The sequence below is a fragment of the Pseudophryne corroboree genome, chromosome 6 (assembly GCF_028390025.1).
Source record: "Pseudophryne corroboree isolate aPseCor3 chromosome 6, aPseCor3.hap2, whole genome shotgun sequence".
NCBI classification, from domain to species: Eukaryota; Metazoa; Chordata; class Amphibia; order Anura; family Myobatrachidae; genus Pseudophryne; species Pseudophryne corroboree.
The window spans coordinates 480,942,452-480,967,463 of NC_086449.1; the positions used below are offsets into that span (position 1 = coordinate 480,942,452).

Sequence of the window (25,012 nt, forward strand, 5' to 3'; positions counted from 1 at the left end):
TGAAGTGTTTGATAATTAAATTTTTATAACAAACATTTTTCAGTAGTGACAATGGGAGTTTTTCAGGTTGGATTGCAGATTCTGCTAAAAAGCAATCCTTTTTTGGGGGTGAACATGTTGGGGGCCGCCCACTGCAGGGCAAGGCCACACAGCATGCTGACCAGGCCGCTCAGCAGCTGCGACCGCAAGTTAATTGGGGAAGCAGCAACTGTAAATGACCCCCTGCTCCCGCAGCCCGACTGCAAAGGCAGGCAGCCCGCTGCCATTTTTCCAATCAGAACGGCTTCAAGTGATGTCACGCAGCTGCCCTGAAATCAACACTGACCCAACCCCATTTCCCCCACACCACCCCCTGCAATGGCTTGTTGCCGCCCCCGCCCGCCCTGTGAAGGCTTTTAACTGTCAATCAAGCAGAGGTGTTTGCAGCCAGTGCTATGCTATCATATTAGGAGGGTCCTTGCACATGCAGGACAGGACCTGCATGCGCGCAGTGGCGCCACCAACAGTGATATTGCGTTTGCATTGTTTAGTGATGCGAACTGAATAACCCCCTATGTGAGTGCTACAACTGCAGATTATCATTTAAAAAAAAACAATTATACATAAACACCTGTATATATCAAATCAAGCTGACACAATAAATGCTGTTTAGAATATATTAAAAGGAATATACAATAAAAAAAATGGGTTGTCTTTTAACAAGTAACACTAAGGGTATGAGAAGTGGAAGGCTAGCATAACTTACAAGCCACCACACTTATTAATAGGCCTGACTCCTCTTTGCAATGTCATGTGTAATGTTAATCCTCATCCTAAATCACACAGTCTCAAATGTCAACAGTCAGTAGCTGTCCTGCTCTTCTTCTGTGCACATCTCAGAGCAAGATGGAGAGTTTTGTAGAAAGTAATGTAAGTAAACAAAGACTGTTAGAACCTCCAAGTATAACTGATTCTAACAGTGAGGAAGAGGATGTAAAACCTACTATTAAGCCTCGTTTATCTCCACTTCCCAGAAGACGTAGCTCTGTGTCTTCAGATGAAGGAGACCTGGAACCACCAACTTCAGGTGCAAGAAAGGTGTCCTTTGCAGATGCATTTGGTTTTGACCTGGTATCTGTTAAAGAGTTTGATACATGGGAAATACCAACTGTTTCACAAGACTTTGTAAAGGACAGCATTAAAATTGAGGAATTTTATTTAACACAAAGCTTTATATTACCTTCAGTTGGTGGCATCATGGAAAGACTGTATGCAAGAAAAGTTACACTGGAATCAGTGGATTTCATACCAGGAACAACATCTATGAAGGGAATTATTCGAGTTCTTAATTTGTCTTATGATAAACACGTCTATGTGCGGATGACACTTGATGACTGGCAAAGCTATCATGATCTTTTAGCAGAATATGTTCCTGATTCTTGCAATGGGGAAACAGATCAGTTTTTCTTCACAATTTCACTAGTGAGTCCTTATCAAAAAGAAGGAGCAAGCGTGGAATTCTGTATATGCTATGAAACAGCAGATGGCACATTCTGGGATAACAATGAAGGACATAATTATGTACTAACATGTCATAAGAAGGAATGTCTTGTGGAAGTCGAAAGTCACTTGGAGGATGTAACAGAAAAAAATAAGAAAAGCTGTTTAAAGCCAGTGCCAAGGTAAGTCTGGCATCTGTGTAACATAAAGCAATAGAATCCTGTATTTTAAATTCTAGGCACCGTTGCATGTATATGGGGGTCATTTTGAATTCTTATTAATCACAAGCATTTGCAGCAATATTGTATCAAACATTTATTAAACAGCATTTATTTGATTAGCACATTTAGATATATACAACAGTTTATGTACCAATAAGTGTTTATTAAATGATTTAATAACAATACTGTCATTGTTTTAATTTAAAGTATACATAACTGTGGAGTCAAGTTATAAAAAGCAAAAAAAAAGGATGTTTTCTGGTACTTCACTTCCTCTAATATACTACTATATACTATTAAACATCTAAAGGTGTCGGTGCTTGCAATATATACCCAAATATATTATTTCTATATATTACCTGTGGTACAAGCACAAAGTTCAAACAGAAAAACTGTGTACATATGCATCACCACTAGCAGTGGCATGAAGTTTTCTATAGGAAGAATTCAGAAGCACCCAACAGTGTACTATGGGGGGGTCATTCCGATATGATCGCTCGCTAGCTAGTTTTAGCAGCCATGCAAACACTATGCCACCGCCCACTGGGAGAGTATTTTAGCTTAGCAGAAGTGTGAACAGTTGTATCGCAGAGCGCATGCAAAAAAAATTTGTGTAGTTCCAGAGTAGCTCAAAACCTACTCAGCGCTTGCGATCACTTCAGACTATTCAGTTCCGGATTTGACGTCACAAACACACCCTGCGTTCACCCAGCCATGCCTGCGTTTTTCCTGGCACACCTGCATTTTTCTGCACACTCCCTGAAAACGGTCAGTTCCCAACCAGAAACGCCCACTTCATGTCAATCACTCTGCGTTAAGCAGTGCGACTGAAATGCATCGCTAGACCCTGTGCAAAACTACATCGTTCGTTGTGCCCGTGATTATACTGTATATGAAAAAGTGAATGTGTGGCAATCCTTGTGCCAAAAATATTATATATATATATATATATATCTGCTTATCTGGAATCCATCAAACAGGATCCTGAATTCTTGGTACACTAATCGGTAGATCTTGTTCAATTGAAATCTACACTCAACTTTGACCTTAACCTCCAAATTACTGTATATACAGTAGTCCGCCATGGTGCGGATCAATAGATCTGCAATTAGAAGGTCTACAATCATTAGGTTGATACCATATATTGACAGTGAGAAGGTTGACATGAACAAAAGGTTGACATGGTCATTAGGTCGAACTATGAAAGGTCAACACAGGAAAAGGTCTACAGGTACTAAAGGTCGCCACAGTAAAAGGTCGACATGGAAAATGGTTGACACAGGTAAAGTTCAGCACAGCATTTTTGCATGTTTTTGGAGTTGTTTTCGCCGTCTGAGCATGTGGACCCCCAATTAGTGCACCCTTGCATGGTTCAAATCGCTCACCATGCTTCGGGCAAAATTGTATTACACTATTATTATGTCTGAATTATTTTCTGTATTATACTATTATATACAGATGTGTGCACCTAGCCTCAATGTGCCATGCGGTGTGAGACACCTGACAAGAGTGAACCGCGAGTGGTGTAGCATCTTTTTACATCTTTTTTGCCCAAATGTGTCTTAAGCTGGGCATACACTATACAATTATTTGGCAGATCATATGCCAGATCTGGTTGGTTGAATGAAAATCTGATAATAGATGAGTGCAAATGGCAATCGACCTTTTGCTTCCAAACACTGGAACAGAAAAAAAACTGTTGTTCATACAAATTGGTAAAATCCATGATTTATCCAGATTTTGTCCTTTTTCCAATGCTTGGAAGCGAATGGTCGATTGTCATTTGCTCTCATCCATTACAAAATTTTCATTCTAAGCTGAAATGCTTACAACCAGTCCGCATTCCTGCTTTCATCCAGCTCAGAACCAGGCCCAACAATGGTGAGGTTTGTATTCCAGGTTTATAAAAACTGTGAGAAGGAATTCTGTAGACAATACTAACCCAGCCAGGAAACTTGTGACATTCCATGCACATATGTGGAATGCGGAAAATATTCTGTGGCATAGCTTGGAAAATGCTGCTGTTCTTACCTACAATTGAGGAATTGCTGTCAAAATACAAATTACTACATTTTATGCTTTACTACAATTTGCTACAATTTGCAACCAATAAATATGAGCAGAATTTAATGGCAAACAAGTTTTGATGTAATACAGTTAATTTTTCTGGCAATACAATACTAAGATTATGCTTTTGTTTCATTATTATGCATGCACAATGCCATGAATAAATAAATAAATAAATAAATAAATAAATAACAAAACAGGCATGCCCCTTCTAGGCAAATCCTCCACCGGTCCAATGCCAAGCAGCCTGTGCTGGTTTCCAGTTTAACAGACATTACCATAATATACTGTATCCCTTCCATAGAAAAACCAGCCTCACAAGCTTGTGCCCTATATGGGGATGTAGGTAAAAATAAAACATCCCCCTCCCCCTGCTCCTAGAGGCTATTGGCCACTTAAGCTTGGGCTCTACCCAATCTGAACTGTGTAAACTGCAGTAGTTAACAAGATTTGGAATCCTGGACTGCCAACATTGACAACCTGGTGGCCTCAATATAATGGACAGGGAACAGTAACCAAAAATCTTACTCAGCATTATTTTGTTAAACAGGTAGAATAAAAAGGATATGGGAAATTCCACAAAATACTTGAGGCCACATTCTGCCAGTGAAATATGAAAAATTATTTTGCCAAATCCAGATAAGGTATTATTTAAAGAAATAGATTTGAAATATTTGCTACTCTAGAAAGCAGTGAAGTCAGTTAACCTGAAATGCCTTTTTCTTTTTGAGGATGGGGATGGACAGTTCAGTACACCAAAACAGTTAAGTCCAGTCATTCATTGGTACTATCAATCCAATCTATGTTACATTTCTAATAATTAAATTGTGATTCATTTTAATACTGATAGTATGATGATCTGTCACAAATGTCACTGTTACATTTGCTGAGCTGGAATGTGTGGCTCTTGTGCTGGCCCAGTTACTATTTTCCGTTTGGCTTCATGAGAAGCTGTGAGATCAGGTTTTAGGTTGTATAAAAGGGCATACACACAGTGAGATTCTCACTATGCGACAGGGGCTAGGTCGGCATCGCAAGTACATAATGACTGTGTTTGCGATACTGACTATGTGCGATTTTGGCTAAGTGTCAATTTTGACTATCTCTTCTATAGAGTTAGTCAAAATTGACTTGCCTGCACAGTCTATCTAGGCTTGCAATGCCGACCGCGCGGGACCGCACATCGGCATCGAATCGGGATAGCAAGGTGACTTTCACCTTGCGATCTGTACTAACTTTTCTTACGATTTTGACTATATAGTCAAATTTGTAAGAAAATATCTCACCATGTGTACACACCATAAGATTGAGTCAGTACATATTTATTCAAAGTGAAGACTACCTACATCCACACATAAGTGTCCTGTCCATGTGTATAATTAAAATGTTTATACTGCCTGTAATACAAGATAATAGTACTGCATTGGTTTATTCATCTTGAACACTTATTTCATCTTTTAGGGTTGTTTTTTATTACTTTGTGTTTCTTTGTATATCAGAATTGTAATAATATATGCGCCATTTACTTTTAATTCATCATCTGTATAATCTAAGCATGATTATGTATGTATTATGTACACACAGCATGTTTCTTGCACCTGTGGTGTATTAAACCTGAGCTGCATTTAGCCACACTGAGTGCATAGTATATAATTTGGTATAAAGGAGAAGTACACAAGATTTTCTTTGTTGTCTTACTTTAGACTGACCATTTGCTTAAAGAACTGGCTACTCCCATGTTGATAAAAAAAACTATGCATAAATAAAGGTATATTATTTGTCTCTTACAGTTTATAATATTCTAAAATAGATATGTTGTTTTTGTGTATGAAATGATTATTGAATAATTTTAGTTGCTCCTTCAGGCAGCAAAATGTCTGTGTGTGCTCTTGCAAGTATCATGTCTCATTCATTTAATAAAAGCACTAAACTAATAAAACTGTTGAGGTATACACATACGCCTTGGAGGCATTCAGTTGTGGGATATTAGCTACTGGTACAGTATTTTAACCAGATGCTGAACAAAGTTTGAGCTGAGCTAAATTAGTGTTCATTTAAAATATATATTTACAAATCACAATAGGGCAATACCTACAGGAGTCCCAGTTATCCTCAAGTATGAACACTACTACAGTATACAGTACACCATCTCCTATAAAGAAGGGGTGGCAGACTCAAGCTGGCCATACACTTAAAGGTGAACTTTTCAGCCATCCAATTTGTTGGCTGATTTTAACACAATTCTGTTAATGTATGGAAGCAAGTGACAATCAACACCTCACTGAATATTTGCTCTGTCCTGCAGCTGTAATCTAAATCTTATTGACTATGGGGGTAATTCAGAGTTGATTGCAGCAGCAAATTTGTTAGCAGTTGGGCAAAACCATGGGGGTCATTCCGACCTGATCGCACGCTGTCGTTTTTCGCAGCGATCAGGTCACTACTGCAAATGCGTGTGCACTGCAGTGCACAGGGGCGTTGTACGGGTACAAAGCAGATCGTTGCTGTGCGATGGATTTAATGAAGAATCCATTCGCACAGCCGATTGCAAGGAGATTGACAGGAAGAGGGCGTTGATGGGTGTCAACTGACCGTTTTCAGGGAGTGGTAGGAAAAACACAGGCGTGTTCAAGCATTTGCAGGGCGGGTGTCTGACGTCAATTCCGGGAACGGGCAGGCTGAAGTGATCGCAAGGGCTCAAGTAAGTTCTGAGCTACTCAGAGACTGCACAAACTATTTTTGTACCGCTCGGCTGCACATGCGATCGCACCCTTGCACAGCAAATATACACTCCCCAGTGGGCGGCGACTATGCGTTTGCACGGCTGCAAAAAGTAGCTAGCGAGTGATCATCTCGGTATGACCCCCCCCATCTGGACATTTGTAGAGAGAGTAAGATTTGGGTGGGTTATATTGTCTCTGTGCAGGGTAAATACTGGCTGCTTTATTTTTATACTGCAATTTAGATTTCAGTTTGAACATACCAAACCCAAATCTAACTCTCTCTGCACATGATATATCTGTCCCCCTGCAGTGCACATGTGGGGGGTCATTCGGAGTTGATCGCTAGCTAAAAATGTTCGCTGCGCAGCGACGATGCAATAAAATGGCACTTCTGCGCATGCGTATGCAGCACAGTGCGCACGCGTGACGTACTTTCACAATGGCCGATGTATTTTTACACAAGGTCTAGAGAAACTTTTCAGTCGCACTGCTGGTCGCAGAGGGATTGACATGAAGTGGGCGTTTCTGGGTGTCAACTGGCCGTTTTCAGGGAGTGTTCGAAAAAACGCAGGCGTGCCAGGAAAAATGCAGGCGTGGCTGGCCGAAAGCAGGGCGTGGTTGTGAGGTCAAATCAGGAAATGAACAGTCTGAAGTGATCGCAAGCTAGGAGTAGGTTTGGAGCTACTCTGAAACTGCACAATTTTTTTTTGTAGCTGCTCTGCGATCCTTTCGTTCGCACTTCTGCTAAGCTAAGATACACTCCCAGAGGGCGGCGGCTTAGCATTTGTGCGGCAGCTAAAAACAGCTAGCGAGCGATCAACTCGGAATGACCCCCATGGTTTTGCCCATCTTCTAACAAATTTGCTGCTGCGATCAACTCTGAATTAGGCCCTATGGAGGTCATTCCGAGTTGATCGCTCGCTGCCAATTTTTGCAGCGCAGCGATCAGGTGAAGAATGGCATTTATGCGCATGCGTATACCCCGCAATGCGCACGCGCAATGTATGGGTGCAAAGCGCTTTGTGGTTGTGCTCAGGTTCTAGCAAAGTTTTTTTTCGCACTGACGGCCGCAAGAAGGGGGCGTTTCTGGGAGTCAACTGACCGTTTTCAGGGAATGTTTGCAAAAACGCAGGCGTGTCTGAAAAATTGCAGGCGTGGCCGGGCGTTCGCTGGGCGGGTGTATGATGTCAAATCCGGACACGAATAGGCTGAAGTGATCGCAAGCGCTGAGTAGGTTCAGAGCTACTCTTAAACTGCACAAACTGTTTTTGCAGAGCTTGGCTGCACAAGCGTTCGCACTTCTGCTAAGCTAAAATACACTCCCCAGTGGGCGGCGGCATAGCGTTTGCACGGCTGCTAAAACTAGCTAGCTAGCAAGCGATCAACTCGGAATGACCCCCTATATCCTCCTGCATTGTAGCAAGTAATGAGTCTCTCGCCTTCTTTTTATGTTCCTAATGAGGTACTGGTATGAGGAAGTAGTATAGCTTACTGAATAATATGTGCTCTGTGCTGCAGCCGCAATCGCTATATAGTTCTGCTCTCTGGTCAAGTTCCTCAAATCTACTCAGTGAAATTTGCGGCTCCCTTATATACTCAGCATCTCACACTAAGTCAACTTCTTATTCAGTGCTCACACTTTCTTCTCTGCTCCCTCCTCAAGCTGCTCTTCTAGCTCCTCCCCTGGCTTGTGTCCAGTGTCAGTCTAGGGCATGAAGTGCCCACCGGGGGGATGCAGTGATAAGGGCCCATGTTTAGGGGTGTGGTCAGTCTCCAGAGGGGGGGGTGGCCAGCTGCCACACAGGCTTGGCTAACCATTAGAGAGTGTCCCTTGATAAATATATACAGTAAATACTGCTAGTGCATGCATAATAATGTACCAGATTAATAGCAGAAATGCACTGTAGAAAATACACCATAGTCCTGTGCAGTATATTGTAACTTATGTATAATGTATAATTCAAGTGCACAGTGTGGAACCTGATTCTTGGAGGAAGAGGTGGGTCCCCAGGAAGTGGAGCGAACCAGGGATTTCCCCTGTTCCCCTGTGGGCCAGTCCAACCCTGCTTGTGTCTTTCAGATTCTCACCAAACCGATCCAGCTAGGAGCTCTTTATATCAAGTACAGTCAAAGGCAGAAGTGACTACCAGAACTTCTTATATTCCAATCCACCCCAGCTCTGTTTACACGCAATGCCCATTCAGGTGCAGGAGTTGCATAGTTTGGACTTGGAAGCAGCATAGATATCCATACGGAATCCAGACTACAGAGCTACACTAAAAAGCTCTAAAGTCAATAGGTCGACCACTAATGGTAGACATGCATTAGGTCAACAGGGTCAAAAGTTCAACAGGGTCAAAAGGTAGACAGTTCAAAAGGTCGACATAGTCAAAAGGTCGACATGACAATGAGGTTTTTTTTTTCATTCAATTTTTTAATACTTTACCATCCACGTGGACTAGGATTGTGAATAGTAACCCGTGCCGAGCACAGTGGTAGCGGAGCAAGGCACCTTGCCTAAAGTTTGTGAGCCATGCGAGGGGACGCAGTATACTAAATTACTAATGGGGCTTGTTTGTGGCAGAAAAGTGACAAAACACCCCCCAAAAAATAGTGTCTACCTTTTTTGTGTCAACCATTTTCATGTTGACCTTTTGACCCTGTTGACCTTTTCTACTGTCTACCTTTTCTATATCAACCTTTTGACCCTGTTGACCTAATGCATGTCTACCATTACTGGTAGACCTATTGACTGTAGACCTTTTTAGTGTAGATCTTATAATCTGCATCCATCCATACAGCATGTTTTCTGAATGCAGTATACCTTATTTTATGAGACTATGCCCTAGATTGTCACTGAGACCGGTGTTACCCTCACCCTTTATATTGTAGGGTGTCACGAGCAGGGCCCTCTTCCCTCATGTGCGTTTCCTTCCCTCACTTATACAATGATCTTCATTGTACAGACAACAACAACAGCAAACAGTTATGTCTGATTGCCTTACTGCTCACATGGGTATTATAACTTCTGATTCAGTAATGTTTATTCACCTTGTCCATGTCCTACGATGTTTTGTACTTTAAGGGTGGTATTCTATTAGCAGCATTAATTTACCACTGCTAATAGGTTCACCAGACGCTATCCAATTAGTCATGATGCGGTGCGCTCCTCCCCCCGATGCCAGCATTTATCAAGGATTATGCTTCGGGTGCCTCCTGTACCCGAAGCATAAATATGCGATAACAGGGATGGACTGGGATGGAGAACCAGCCCAGGATATTTATGGAAGCAGCCCTAATGGAGGTGCAGTCTGATGAGGGGGTGGTATTTGTTGAGGGGGGCGGGATCCCTCCTCATGGGGCCTGATTGTATGCAATTGCGGCCTTTCTTGCGTTTTTTGCTGCAGTTGTGTCTGAGGCTAGGGGCGGATTGGGAACTAAAAGTGGGCCTGTAAAATTTTGTAGAAGTGGCCCGACATGGACAGCACAAGAGGCATAACATACCATGTAGCCATGGTAGCATCACTGGATGGCAGAGTTACTGTCTTCAGTGATGGAATAACTGAATGAATGGGGACAATGCAGTATTCTGAGTGCAGTGGGCTGCCTGTCATGTGGGGAAGGGGGGGGCGGAGTCGGGCACAGACAGGATCCACAGAAAAGTTGACCCACTAGGAATCTTCCTGGTGAGCCCCATGGCCAATCCGCCCCTGCGCGATAACCGGCAGTAAGAGCTGCGATAACACATGGGATTGGGAGCTTATCTAAGATCCCATGTGTTATTTCATGATCGCATATCCGTTTTCAGCCGATAGAAATTGGAGAGCGCAATAATGACTATAGCTCAAAAATTACGATATCAGGCCATTTTTAGTGTCCGAAAATATATTGCTTCTAATTTTTTTCTTGTTTTGTTCATACTGTTTTTGTTTATGTAACCTGTAAGGATAATAATAATAATAATAATAATAATAATAATCATCACATAATTCCTAAAAAAAAACACTATCAGCAGGTGGGTTTATTCCTTACTCAGACCATTTCTTATTCCTTACTCAGAACATCCCCAGGTAAAATCTGCCACCCAGCTCACTGTCACTGAAGCCAGATGCAATCCGTGAGACTGCACTGGCCTCACTGTGACTGGCAGTGACTTCCTATTGGAAGTCCTACCTGCCAATCATAGACACTACAGGCAGGGCCGTCTTAACAGCAGTGTGGGCCCCTGGGCACAGCAATACACTGGGGCCCCTACCCATCCTCCATGGGTGGGGGTGCTATCAACGGCAGCTTTGATATCCCACGGGCGGTAGGGGGTGTTCTAGCTTCCGCTCAGCATGTAGGACCTGGAGCAGTAATTTCTGCTAATTACTCCTTTACTGCACAGATGGGGCGGGAGGGAGAACACTAAACTGTAGAATGTGGCATTGGGCTGAATGAAGGGGCCCCGGTACATGACTTCCAGGGTGGTATGGGGTGTTTAATATGTAAGGGAGGGGTCGATAGTGGAGTGGGCTTCATTTTCATCATTTTCTGGTGGGAGGGCAGCTTGCTTGACTGCAGATGTGTCTCACCTGTCAGGAGGTTCTGGGGAATTGGGGATCAGAGTTCAGAAGCCAGAACAATCCACCAACAAATATACAAAACTGCATATTAGGCGTGTGGAGCTTGAGCAGGGACCAGCTGCTTGAAGGCTGATATCTCTGGTTCTGAGCATAGTAGAGACAAGCTGCTAGTATCCACCGAAAGGGAAGAGTCACATCTTTTGAAATGTACCATCAGAAAAACTCTAAGTCATACAGAGCCTGAGATATCTTGATGGTAAAAGCAATTAACAGGCTTGGATGGGGACCACTGCTTTGAACTCGGATATCTCTGGTTCCCTAGGGCCGATTTTCAAAACTCTGGTACCCCTGGAAAGAGGGGACCCTCAGCTATCAGCCTAGGGCCCTTATACTACTGGGGCCCTTGGGAAAGAGCCCATTGAGCCCATACGAAAAGACGGCCCTGACTACAGGCAGTCTCATTGGGAGGTGTTTCTTTCCTCTGGGACTGCCAGACTGGGCTGCAATAGGCAGAGGAAGCCAGCTCCTTTCTTTGTCAGGCCCAGTCCAGCTTTTTTGGGCTGCAGTCAGAGACAGATTAACAATGGGGCAGGTAGAGCTGCAGTTCCAGGCCCACCCATCAAAATAGGCCCACAGCATATGCTTTGCTGCTGCAGCCAGGAATTTATTTTCCTGTTACAGCAGCTTAACAGTGACAGTCTAAAGCACTGCCCCCTCCTGCTCACAGATGGACCTCTATTGTTCCATTTCTAGCTCATACTGCCGGCCGAGCGGCTGCTGGCAACCATGCTTCCGGGCAGGTGATAAAGGAGGAACTCAGCAGGGGGCGTGGCTACATGGGACCCAGAGGGGCAGAGCTACAAGGGACTCAGGCTACCTGCCTGCTGCTCACGTGGTTACTGCTGCTGTGAGAGGGCAAGGAGAAGCTGCTATACATCCAGGGCCAGCCCAGCCACAGTAAGTGAGACTGCACTCTGTAGTGTGTAAGGTAAGAGTGAGTGGGTATGTTTGTGTGATTTGTGTATATGTGTGTGACTTCCATGTGAACTTCTATATGTGTGTGTATTTAATATAGTGCAAGGATAATGAAGTATGTGAGTGATCCAGTGTGTGGGGGAGGGAGTGTGCCTGTGTGATTAGAATGCAGGCCATGGGGGGTGGGGAGTGATATAGAGTTATAGAGTGCAGGCCATGGGGGCAGGGAGTGTGATAGAGCACGGGGGAGGGAATGTGTCCATGTGAGAGAGCGCAGGCCATGAGGGGAGGGAGTGTGTCCATGTGATATAGTGCAAGGGCCATGGGGAGGGCGTGTCTGTGTCATATAGAATGCAGGCCATGGGGGGAGGGAGTGTGTCTGGGTGATATAGAGTGAAGGCCGTGGGGGGAGGGAGTTAGTCCGTGTGATATAGAGCACAGGCCACGGAGGGAGAGAGTGATATAGAGCATAGGGCACGGGGGGAGAGAGAGTGTCTGGGTGATATAGAGCGAAAGCCGTTGGAGGAGGAAGTGTGTCTGTGTGATATAGAGCACGGGGGGAGGGAGTGTGTCAGTGTGATAGAGCGCAGGCTGCGGGGGGTGGGAGTGTGTCAGTGTGATACAGGGCAGGCCACAGGGGGGAAAAGTGTGTGAGTGTGATAGAGCGCAGGCCGTGGGGGGAGGGAGTGTATGAGTGTGATAGAGCGTAGGCCGTGGGGGGAGAGAGCGTGTCAGTGTGATAGTGCGCAGGTCGCGGGGGTAGGGAGTATGCCAGTGTGATAGAGTGCAGGCTGCAGAGGGAGTGTGTGAGTGTGATAGTGCGCTGGCCCTGGGGGGAGAGAGTATGGGGCCAATGTGTTTCCCCTATTGAGGCCATTTATACCCCTTTCACCCCTTTCACACTGCCAGAAATAACCTGGGTTATTGCAGATGAACACGCAGTAACCTGGGTTTTTATGCAGTGTGAAAAGGGCCAGGGGAAATATCCCGATCAAGCAGCCCGGCATTTCAATTCATGTTTAAAGCAGGGTCGGATCCAGGCTGATATGTTGTGTGAACAGGTTACCATGTAGATGCAACCCGCTACCCATTCACAATAAAGGAGCAGGCAGCGAATGGAGATAATCTGATTAAGGAAGGGGCTAGTCACACACCCCATGGCACAGGCCGCACCTCCTGTGCAGATCACACCCTCACAACATCAACCACACACATTTCTAGTCACACCCCCACAGCGTTTTCACATCCCCTGCGGCAGCATAAAATAGGCCCTTCGTAAATTGCAGCTCCAGGCCCATATGGACCTTAATCTGGCACTGGCTGCAGATGATGCAGTCCATAGAAGCCATGGTTTTGCGCATGCGCATTGCCATCGCCACTACTGCGCATGTGCGAGTTCCGGCGTCTGTGAACAGTACATAGTACAGATGCCGGGACCCACGCAGCAGCAGGGACAAGGAAGAAGTGACACGGCAGCCTCGCCAGCGGCAACCCTCCTCTTCAAACAAGGTAGGAGTCATCGATGGTCCAATGCTCGCTACATATAGATGCGTTTTGTATTACTTCCAATATTTTCTAATAAAGTAAACCCAGAAAATTTGCAATATCTGTCTCTCTCCCATGATAGGTAATACTTTACTCCTATGTGGTAAAATTATGAAGCAGCAAGTTTTCAAAACAGTAGATTTTCAGCAATTTAGCCTGCCATTTTTAAAGTTTTATATTTTGTGTTTTGTATAGGTATGCCACAGCACACTAGTGTCACAAGTGCAACAATCCCTGATCTCCTACTTCCCCCTTCATCAACTCTGAGTCTGTTTGCTCTACTACTGTGTATGTGGAGTATAGGATCAAAGGGGTGGTCTTCAGTATGCCGCAGACAGGGATCCCGGCAACCAGCATACCGACGTCGGTATCCCGACCTCCGGCATGCCGACACATATTCTCCCTCTTGGGGATCCACGAACCCCTGATGGGAGAATAAATAGCATGGCACGTGTAGCACGCCACCATGTCCACAGCTCTTTAGAGCTCGCCCAGCTGTCGGTATGCCGGCAGTCGGGATCCTAGCACCGGTATGCTGGCCCCCGGGATCCCAGCCGCCGGCCACTCATACTACACCCGATCAAAGAGCACTTAGCTGATTCCCACTGTATGCCCTTGTTAGCTTCAGCGAGTTGTGCTACTCTTGTTATCTGTCCTACACAGTCTGTGGTGTTATTTTAATGTTTGTTACTTAATACTTATTCTATGTGCTTATGGTAGGGTCTACAACTATGTATTGTACTAGCGTACTACAGTATTTTAATGTGATATATTTCTATGTTTACCCTGTATGGTGTGAAAAACACTTTGGGCGGTATTCAATTCTTTTCACCCCCTCCACAACCATTCTGTTTCTGCTGACGGGCGTGGTATAATGATTTCAGCTTGCTATCCCAGAAGTAGCGAGGGCTCCCATCCCTTTACACAGCTAAACCTGATTACATGAACGCGATATGCGCTATAACATGGATCACTTTAGAAAGAAGATTGGGTGTGATATATCATTTGAATACCGCCCTTTGTAACAACTTATAAATAAAAGTTAATGATAGTAATAATCAAAGGGAGTGACATTTTATAGATACACCAGAAACATGTCAAAATTATTCTACCTCTTTTCTTGCAGATCTGCAAATTATGGCACCTTGCTGTTATGGGGTTAGGTTCTAGTGATGAGACAGCCTACCCCCAAAGTTGCCAGCAGTGTTTCCTCTCCTAGCTGCTTCCGGAGAGGAGACCATAAATGTTGGCAAGCATGGTCATGTTGGTATCCGGTCTCTAGGTCGACCACACTTAGGTTGACAGTCATTAGGGCGACCACTACTGTTGACATGCATTAGGTCAACATGGTCACTAGTTCGACATGGAAAAAGGTCGACACGAGTTTCTCACTTTTTTACATTTTTGAACTTTTTCATACTTTACGATCAATGTGGACTATGATTGGGAATAGTAACCTGTGCCGAGCCGGGCGGTAGTGGAGCGAGGCACCTTGCCCGAAGCATGGCGAGCAAAGTGAGCCATGCAAGGGGACACGGTGCACTAATTGGGGTTTCCGGTCACTTTACGAACAACATGACACAAAAAAAAACAACTTATGTCGACCTTTTTCCATGTCGACCATGTTCATGTCGGCCTAATTACTGTGTCAACCTATTTCAGGTGTCAACCTAGTCACTGTTGACCAATAGTGGTCGACCCTATGATCCACACCTGGTCATGTTACACTGGTTGGGAAACACTGGTCTACAGCATTTATCATTTACCTGAAATATATACTATAATATGTTTAATGAAGAGACAGGTATTCAAGATGGAAGCAAGCTCACTTTAGGGTTCAACAACATCCTCTGTAGTTGATTGTATCATAGATGACTCTTGCTTCCACATATAGCATATTTTATGCACCCCAAACCTTATTTTATTATCTTCATCTTCTCTTGTACACTATTGTATAATCTAATACTCTGTTTTATACATCTATTCATTTCTCCAATCTAATATTAACACAATTCTCTTTGAATTGCTAGTGTTATTTACCTAGTCTGAAAGATGATAGAAGAGGGAATGGAAAGTATCTTTTAGAATATTTTTGTAGCATTACCAAATAAGGAAACAATGTCCTGAAAATAACAGTGCTTTAAGTTTTGTTTTTTATAATGCCATCCATTTCTATTACAGTAAGCAATAAAGAAAAAAAAAGAAGCCTCTACTTTATTTAAAGCATAATTAGATTTTCATGACATAGGAAGTACAATCACTGACATTGTAATAATGCAGGCAGCAAAGATTTTTCACACCCTTCGCGCTGTCTGACCTATCACAAGTTGCTTTACCACTAATAACTGATTCCTCTGAGTTGAAAGGATTATAGATATGGTGATAATTCTATCTGAATAACTCCTTTTTGATGCATGCAACAATCTCATTTACTTTGTAAAGACGCAAATGTGTCTCTAGCCCTTTTATTTCTAAATCACTATTTCTTTGTTGTTAAAATGGCTTTGTTTTTCATTTAATGGTTACAGGTCTAACCTTATAATGTCCTTGTTTGTGCAATCTCTAGGGGACAAAAGAGAAACACAGTTGCTTTGTGGTTGTTCTTCCATATTCTACTTTGCAGCAAATATGTATAATGTGTACATTTTTATTGTTGCAATGCAAAAAAAATTTCGGCTATAAGAACACTATGTACTGTTTATGTAGGCAATTCAAAATTAAAACAAACTCATAACATATTGATAGACATGCAATACACTGAGGCATACTAGAAATATTAATAGTTGCAGAGGTACAAAATTCACCACATCTATTTTCTATTGTAGAGAAAGGAATATGTTAGCTACTGTAGTATGTGACTTTTTATGAAAGCAGCATTTGTAGAACTATAATATTATTCTTTACAAATTGAGTTAAAGCACAATTACCCAAGCTATCAAACTATGGTTTTGGGGTGAGGAAAGAAACATATTTTCACTTAAAAGGGGCAGTAAGAGTTATACATTCTGGGGAAGTATCACATATTATAGAGCAAGTGTATATATTATATATACATGAATCTATTGTTACTCCATGTGTCAGTACTCATCAGTGGCGTGCGGAGAAGTCAGTGGCTGGTGAGGCACTACAGCCATAAAGTCTGCCGAATCCTGCCGATGGCCCCTACCGCCGCCGAGCCAATGCCCGCTACTTGCCCTGAGCCGCTGCCTGCTGCCACCACCAATGGCTTACAAACTCACCCACCATCAACTGACCCAGCCCTCCACCACTAATTTGCATCTCAGTCCGATGCCGCCAATGCCCGCTGCCTGCCTGCTCATCATACTTGTGATATATTGTACATTTTTATAGAAAAAAAAAATTAGTGTTTAGGACTGGGAAGGGAGTGGGAGGAGGACATGAATGCAATTTTGTTGTCCAGGGCTTCCATTAACTTAATGGAAAAGGGTCTGAATGGGTTAAAAAAAATGCATGAGGTCCCCCCTCCAAAGTATAACCAGCCTCGGGCTCTTTGAGCCGGTCCTGGTTGTTTAAATACTGGTAAAAAATTGGACAGGGGTTCCCCGTATTTAAACAACCAGCACCGGGCTCTTTGGGCCGGTCCTGGTTCCAAAAATATGGGGGACAAAAGATGTAGGGGTCCCCCGTATTTTTAAAACCAGCACCGGGCTCCACTAGCCAGGGACATAATGCCACAGCCGGGGCAAACATTTATGTAGGTCCCTGCGGCCGTGGCATTACCCCCCCAACTAGTCACCCCTGGCCGGGGTTCCCTGGAGGAGTGGGGACCCCTTAATTCAAGGGGTCCCCCCCTCCAGGCACCCAGGGGCCAGGGGTGAAGCCCGAGGCTGTCCCCCCCATCCGTGGGCGGTGGATGGGAGGCTGATAGCCACGTGTGTAAAAAAAAGAATATTGTTTTTTTTAGCGGAACTACAAGGCCCAGCAAGCCTCCCCCACTTGCTGGTACTTGGAGAACCTCAAGTACCAGCATGCGAGGAAATAATGGGCCCGCTGGTACCTGTAGTTCTACAACAACAAAAAATACCCAAATAAAAACACAACTCGCACACCGTGAAAGTAAAAGTTTATTAAAAACACACTTACACACTCACACATACTTACCTACATCCCACGCCGGTCACGTCCACTTGTCCAGTAGAATCCAATAGGGGTACCTGTAAAAATGAGAGAGAGATTACTTATCTACATTTCACGCCGGTCACGTCCACTTGTCCAGTAGAATCCATTAGAGGTACCTGTAAAAATTAAAATTAGGCTTAAGGTGGGTACACACTAGAAAGATATATCTGCAGATCAATTGATCGGCAGATATATGTACGGACGGATCGGGCAGTGTGTTGAGCATACACACTGCCCGATCCGTCGGGGACTGACGTCATGAACTGGGCGGGCGTGTACACACGCCCGCCCAGTTAAGCTGTCAATCACCGCCGGCCGCCGCAGCATGTGTACGGACGGTCGGCCGACCGCCGTACACACACAGCGACGCGCCAATATATCGGTAGATATATTGGCCGTCGGCTGTGCTGCGGGGCCGACGCAATACGTCTGTGAACGACAGAGTTCACAGACGTATCGGTCGTACACACTGGCCGACGGACTAGCGATATATATCAGCCATTCAAGAGAACAGCCGATATATCGGCCAGTGTGTACGGCCATAGTTCAATCCACAAGAGGGAGGGAGGGAGGGAGAGGGAGAGGGAGGGAGGGAGAGAGAGAGAGAGAGATGTGCTGTACTCATCACAGGCGCCTCAGGCTGTCCCTGCACTCCGGACGCGGCTCCGCTGCAGACAGACACCCGATGCTGAGGCTGGAGGAGGCGAGCGCCGCCCGCCGCTGCTGAACTTTTAGCACTTGCCTTCCAGACGCGCCCGCTGCCGCCGCTGCACTTGTCTCATACACAGGGCCCCAGGCAGGGGCTATCGCCAGCAGCAGGTGACGGAGTAAGGGGGGGGGGGATGAAGGGAGGGGAGCAGCTTACTATCCCGTATCTCGTATGGATGATTGGACCAGCGGATCCAGTGCTGGATCCGCTGTCCAATCATTTCTGCCTTGCTGACAGTGATGTCAGCGAGGCACTTCTAGAGATGCCGCTTTGCCTATGTTTTTCAATGGGCTTTTACAGCCCAGTTCTTGGCCCCGCCCCCCGCTCGATCCCCGTTTCCATTATCTACGGGAGGCACTGCTATCAGTGCCTCCCAAACCTATTTCAAGCCCTAAAATTATTAGAATAAAATAAAGAACATACTTATGACACAGAATATGTGTCATAAGTATGTTCTTTGTGTTATTTAAATAATTAATCAAAGGGGAGGCACTGCCTCCCCTGCCTCCCCTGACTGCACGTCCCTGGTACTCATGCAATACTGGAAGCAGTTTACAGGAACCTCAGCCATAGACCTCTTAGGTTTGAGTGGTCCTAGTTATAACACATACTGTAACTTACAAAAAATATTTATGTTAAATTTTTTTTAATTAAAATCATACAGCACAAGTGTTTCATCATTACAAACTTTTTTTTTCAATTGCTAATTTCTTTTGGAGTATAGAAACATCAACAGATTAAGTGTTACTTGGAACTATTCTGAAAGGACAGTGGATGGAGGTGTTTCTTAAGTTGCAACAGTATACTCTATTGTTGAATCTTATTTATTATTCCTCCATATTAAAGTTTTGATGTCATGTGTGTTGCAAGAAACCAGGACACCTGAAGAAATATTGCTGAATATGGAAACCAGAGCAACAGATACAATTTCCAAGAGGGTCCAAGCTGAAACTTAAAACCACACAACAGAAGCCCAACCCAGAAACTGTTCCATAGGTTGCACATAGATTTGGGAGCAACAGGTCATTATAAGTGATAGATCGTTCTTCACAGAACATGACCTGCATCACAAAGAGATCATCTATATTGCAGAGGGTAGTAGCATTACCCCACTCACTGTGTTCCAATACAAATTTGTACAAACTGATAATATTAGTAAATTATGTTCCTAACTTGAAGGCAAGTGGCAGATTAAGAACTAAACATAAAATATAAAGATAAACAGTGTATTATTCTGAAGAGTAGAAAGGTAATAGAGCCAAAGAGGATGAACGCATGTATCAAATTGCCACCGCAAGGTACACGTGAGACTGTGCAAATACGGACATGATATTTACTTTCAAATATATGCTACAGATTCGTGAGGCAAAGACACCCAAAAAGCATGCAGGAACTGCAAAAATGGGTTCTAACAAAGGATCTCATATTGTCAACCTGTACAGTAATTATTAAGTGCCTGTTACATAAAAGGTAAAGCCACAGGAGCAAGAACACCTAAAATAAGTAAGAGCAGATCTGCAAGACCATACAATCTCCTTCACAGTTATATGTGTTTTCCTATGAAATTACCCACACCAGCCAGCAGCAGACACCTATTAAAGATATACAAATGCTTATAAAAGAAAGAGCAAAATTATCAGAGAAATTACATGTTTATGTAACAATAACAAGTCTTAAGTTTCAATGAAAACCACTAACATTCAAAGTGAAATTGGAGTTCAAATCAAAGAACACAAAATAGAGAACTTCTTGAGTCAACATGGCATGTTCAAGACTGTTCCACAGCAAAATGGGGTGGCTGATAGGAAGACCTTAACCCTCACTGAAAATCTCAGATGTGTGCCAAAACTCCAGATTATACTCAATCTACTGGGGTTGGTGAAACAGCAATTACAGTGACTTGTAAAATAGATAGTTCTCCAGAATGGTAAAGAAAACTCCATATGGTCTTTGGCATGGTGAGAAACCTAGAGTAAAACTCATGAGAAACTCTCTGGATGCCAAGCATTTGCTTATACAGCATTCCTAAAGAAAAACACAGGAAGCTACAAATCACAGCAGTGTATGGTAAAGTCATTTGATAGTGTTACATTTCCAAAGAGCACAGAATCTTAGACCCAAGAGCAAGGAAGCTGATTATAAGCAACAGCATGACGTCTATCAGAAGGACTAAGTATTATGCAATTACCTATCTATCCAACACAAAACAGACCACCAATACATCTGAACAAATTATTGAATTCAGTATAGGGTGGGGTACCATGTATGATACAGTTCCAAAGGATACAAAATCCCAGACCCATGAACAAACTAGTTGACTACGGTACATTTCCTATTTAGGTGTCTCCATCCATAAGCTTGTCTAACTCTTTTAAAGGTGAGACATGTATTCCCAGAATTAATGTATGAGGTACACTAATAGCACTTGACTTGTATTAGAGGCATGCATGTGGATTATCCCTGCTTTCACTCGAGGGCTGTGTTATATTATTCTCTTTTCTTGACTGTGTGCTCTCATCCATGGTGCCCCACCCTAAATCCTCTGCCTCTAAACTGCTTAACCTCACATCTTCACTTGGTCTCTCCCAGTTGACCTCCTCCAGGGCCGAATTAAGCCTTTAGGGGGCCTGAGGCACTTAACACAGAGAGGCCCCACATGTCATGACCAGAGTAGATTCTACTGTACCTGCTCACCCTGATGCCGGGGCTGCCGCTGCGGGTAGACAGTGGCTGGAGGTGCAGGCCACGGAGTTCAGTATGGGTCCTCACCAGTTTGCAGCCGTGGTACTGCAGGAAGCAGTGGTCAATGCAGCACGGGGGCCTCTTTCCTGGGTGCAGGATGCAGTGTGGGGGCTTCTCTCCTGGGTGCTGCTGGGTGCAGGGAGCAGCTGTCAGTGTGGCATGGGGGTCTTTCTCTGGGGGCTGCCAGGTGCAGAGAGTGACAGTCAGTGTAACGCAGGAGCCTCTCTCCTGGGTGCTTCCGGGTGCAGGATGCGGTGTGGGGGCTTCTCTCCTGGGTGCTGAGAGCAGCGGTCGGTGCGGCGTGGGGGTCTTTCTCTGGGGGCTGCCGGGTGCAGACAGTGGCAGTTGGTGCAGTGCGGGAGCCTCTCTCCTGGGTGCTGACAGGTGTAGAGTGATAGCCCCAATCCATGCAGCCAGATGCGGGCCACGGTGTTAGGTGTGGGGCCTCTCTTCTGGGGGTGTATGGAAGGCTGGACCCCAGGAGAGAGCCCCAGGGATGTCTGTCAGCATTCAATCTGTGGCTGCTGGTGGGGGGACTCCGGCTCTGACCTCCTCCCACTCCCAAGTGAACTTGAGCTCACTGGATCTGGTCTTCACTGCTGTGATATTTCTGATTTCCCCAACTCCCTATTTTTCCTTTCATACCATCACCTGCTCTTTTTTAACTTATCTCTCTCTGCTTCTCCATCTCTTCCTCCTAATTCTACCATAACTAAGTGTAATACTGAGGCTACTGACACCACTTCCTTATCCTTCGACTTTGACTCACTCCTCTCTCTCTCTTTCCTGCCCTGAACAAGCTATTTCCTTATACAGTGCATCCCTTCCCTCTGCTCTTGACTCTGTCGTCCCACCGACCACTATTCACCCTCACAGATCAGCATCTCAACCCTGGCACTCCTAATACACCAGATATCTGCAAAAATTCCCACGTACCATGGAGCGACAGTGTAGGAAATCAGACTTCCTCCATTACAAATTTCTGCTCTCATCCTACAATGCTGCCCTTTCCCTCTCTAAACAATTATACTTCAAGAACTTCATCTCCTTCCAGTCCTCAAACCCCTGGTGTCTCTTTGTCACTGTCAACTCGCTCCTCTGTCACCCCCGCTTCAACTCCTACCTTCCACCCTACCAACTCTGACTTCTTTCTTATCTGTATCTGGAGGAGTCATGGTACTCATCTGTTCCTCACCTCCCTCCAACTCCCCACTTGACCCTATCCCCTCCCGCATCCTTCGCTACCTCTCTTCTCTGCCTGTTCCCACCTGCCCATCTGCTGAATCTCTCACACTCATCAGGCACTGTCCTCTCTCCCTTCAAGCATGCACTTGCCTCCCCTATTCTTAAACAACCTACCACTGATTCAACCACTCTCTCCAACTACCAACCCATCTCTCTCTACCTTTTTGGCTCCAAACTCCTTGAGCATATTGTCTACAACCACCTCACTGTCTTTCTTTCCTCTCACTCACTGCTTGACCCACTCCAGTCTGGTTTCTGTTCTCTTTACTGAAACTGCCCTCATGAAAGTCTGCAATGACCTCGTTGCTGCTAATTCCAAGGGCCACTACTCTCTGTTTATTCTTATTGACCTCTCTGCTGCATTTGACACTGTGGACCACCTTCTCCTTTTGCAAATCCTTTACTCCCTTAGTCTGTATGTTCCTTCTCTGTCTCCTCTCATGGCTCCAGCTACCCCCAGTTCCTCTACCAGTAGGTGTCCCCCAATGTTCTGTTCTTGGGCTTCTGCTTTTCTCTCTATACATCCTCATAAGGTGAGCTCATTAGCTCTTTAGACTTACAATCATCTCTGTCCTGATGATACTCAAATCTACTCCTGACCTCTTTCCAGCGCTCCTCACTCATATCTACAACTGTCTCTCTGCTATCTCTTCCTGGATGTCTCAGTGCTTTTTTAAACTTAAAATGTCTATGACTGAGTTGGTCATCTTAACACCATCCCGCATAACCTTACCTGCCCCAATTTCATTAGCCATTGACGGCACTACTATCTCCTCTCTAGTCTAGTATGCTGTCTTGGAGTAATCCTTGACTCCTCCCTCTCCTAAAAACCACACATTCAGTACTTCTCAAAAATCTGCAATTTCCATCTCAAAAACATCTCCAGGATCAGGCGCTTTCTTACCCAGGATGCTACTAAGACACTCATTCACTGACTGGTCATCTCCAGATTGGACACTTCTCTCCACTCCAACCTATCCTCAATGCTGCTGCCCATCTCATCTTCCTCAACAAATGTACTACATCCACCCTCACCTCTCTTGCAGAACCTTCACTGGCTACCCTTCCAATTCAGAATCCAATTCAAGCTTCTCGCACTCAACTACAAAGCCTTCACCTACTCTTCTCCCTCATACTGTACATCTCTGACCTTATTTCTCTTTACCAACCAGAAATATTGATGGTACTCGATTTCTGCGTATGCATCACTATTATGTGAATGCATATGCAAATTTGTGAATGCAGTGGGGGGCGTCTTTTACCTTTCTGGGAAGCTCTTTACATGTGTTTTTTAGAAGAAGCGGTTCTGAGAAAATCCCAATTTCTGTCTCAATAGCAATCCAAGATGAATAAGGCACATAGTTTTGGAGAAAGATAAAGTGGAGAGAGATAAAGTACCAACCAATCAATTCCTGCCATTTTTCAAACACAACCTGTAACATGGTAGTTAGGAGCTGATTGGCAGGTACTTTAACTCTTTCCACTTTATCTCTCTCCAAGGCTTAGTATATCTCCCATTACATCTGGATTACACAACTTCCCACAAATATAGCCACTTAGCATCCAACTCAGAGTAAAGACCCACATTTATAAAATTCAATTTATAGTTTAGAAATATAATGACAATTCATTGTGCTCTGTGGTGTTGTTCATGTAGTACTGTGAAGAGGAGGACTAGCACATCAAAGCATTTTTATTACAAGAGAAATAAATAAAGCATCTATAAACCAATTAAAAAGTTGAATTGATGCTGATTTTATGTAACTTTGCCAGAGTTAATTTTACTACTACTGCATTAGTTCAGGACAGCATGCAGTTTCCATTTGCAGCCTATGTATATAACAGTTGAAAGCATACATTTTAATATAAATTTGTGTTTGTATTTCAATGAATAAAACTAACACAGGTAATTATTTTTTTTGTGACCCGCTGGCTAATAACACTGTATCTAATAACACACCTACTGAAAGAAATTATCTTTCCAGCAGCATTTGTTAATTGTCTTCAACAAATTTCTAAATTCATGCTATCGTCTTTAGTTGGCCTACCTGAGAAAACATACTACAGTATATTGGTTATTCATTTATGTCCACTGGCTAACACGTACACTGGCACTGTCAGAAATTGGCGTGTCTTTGTTCTGCGACATTACATAAACATAATTATCACTGTTTTGAAATTAGTTATTATGCAAATTGGGACAGTCTTAGTTCACAGTAAATTAACCAATTTACAATATATCCTTCTGTTTGGTATATCAATAATAGATATAATATTAATCAAAAACAAAAACAATCAATAATTATTTCACAGAGCTTTCCAGACTGTTGGATATGGGCATACTGACATATTAGGCAATGGCAAATCAATGAATTACAGTAATAATGATAGCTGCCGGCAACCTTTGGTGAAATGCTGGTCATAGGGTTGTCATTCCGACCCGATCGCTCGCTTCAGTTTGTCGCAGTGCAGCATTCGGGTTGGAACTGCGCATGCACCGGCACCGCAGTGCGCCGGCGCATAGCAGTCGTCGTTGCCTAGCGATCGCCTCTGAGACAGTGGCGGTCGCTGGGCAGGAGGGGGCTGAACGGTGGCGTTAAG

General features: G+C 44.1%; 1 protein-coding gene across 1 annotated transcript in view; it reads left to right on the top strand.

The window, feature by feature from the left end:
- The first annotated feature begins 828 nt into the window (after positions 1–828).
- Positions 829–25,012, top strand: part of PPP1R3A (protein phosphatase 1 regulatory subunit 3A) — a 147,696-nt gene continuing 123,512 nt past the window's right edge. Inside the window, exon 1 of the mRNA XM_063927266.1 lies at positions 829–1,661. Within this exon, the coding sequence (XP_063783336.1) occupies positions 832–1,661 (830 nt within the window). The 5' untranslated portion in view covers positions 829–831. The remainder of the gene's footprint in view (positions 1,662–25,012) is intronic.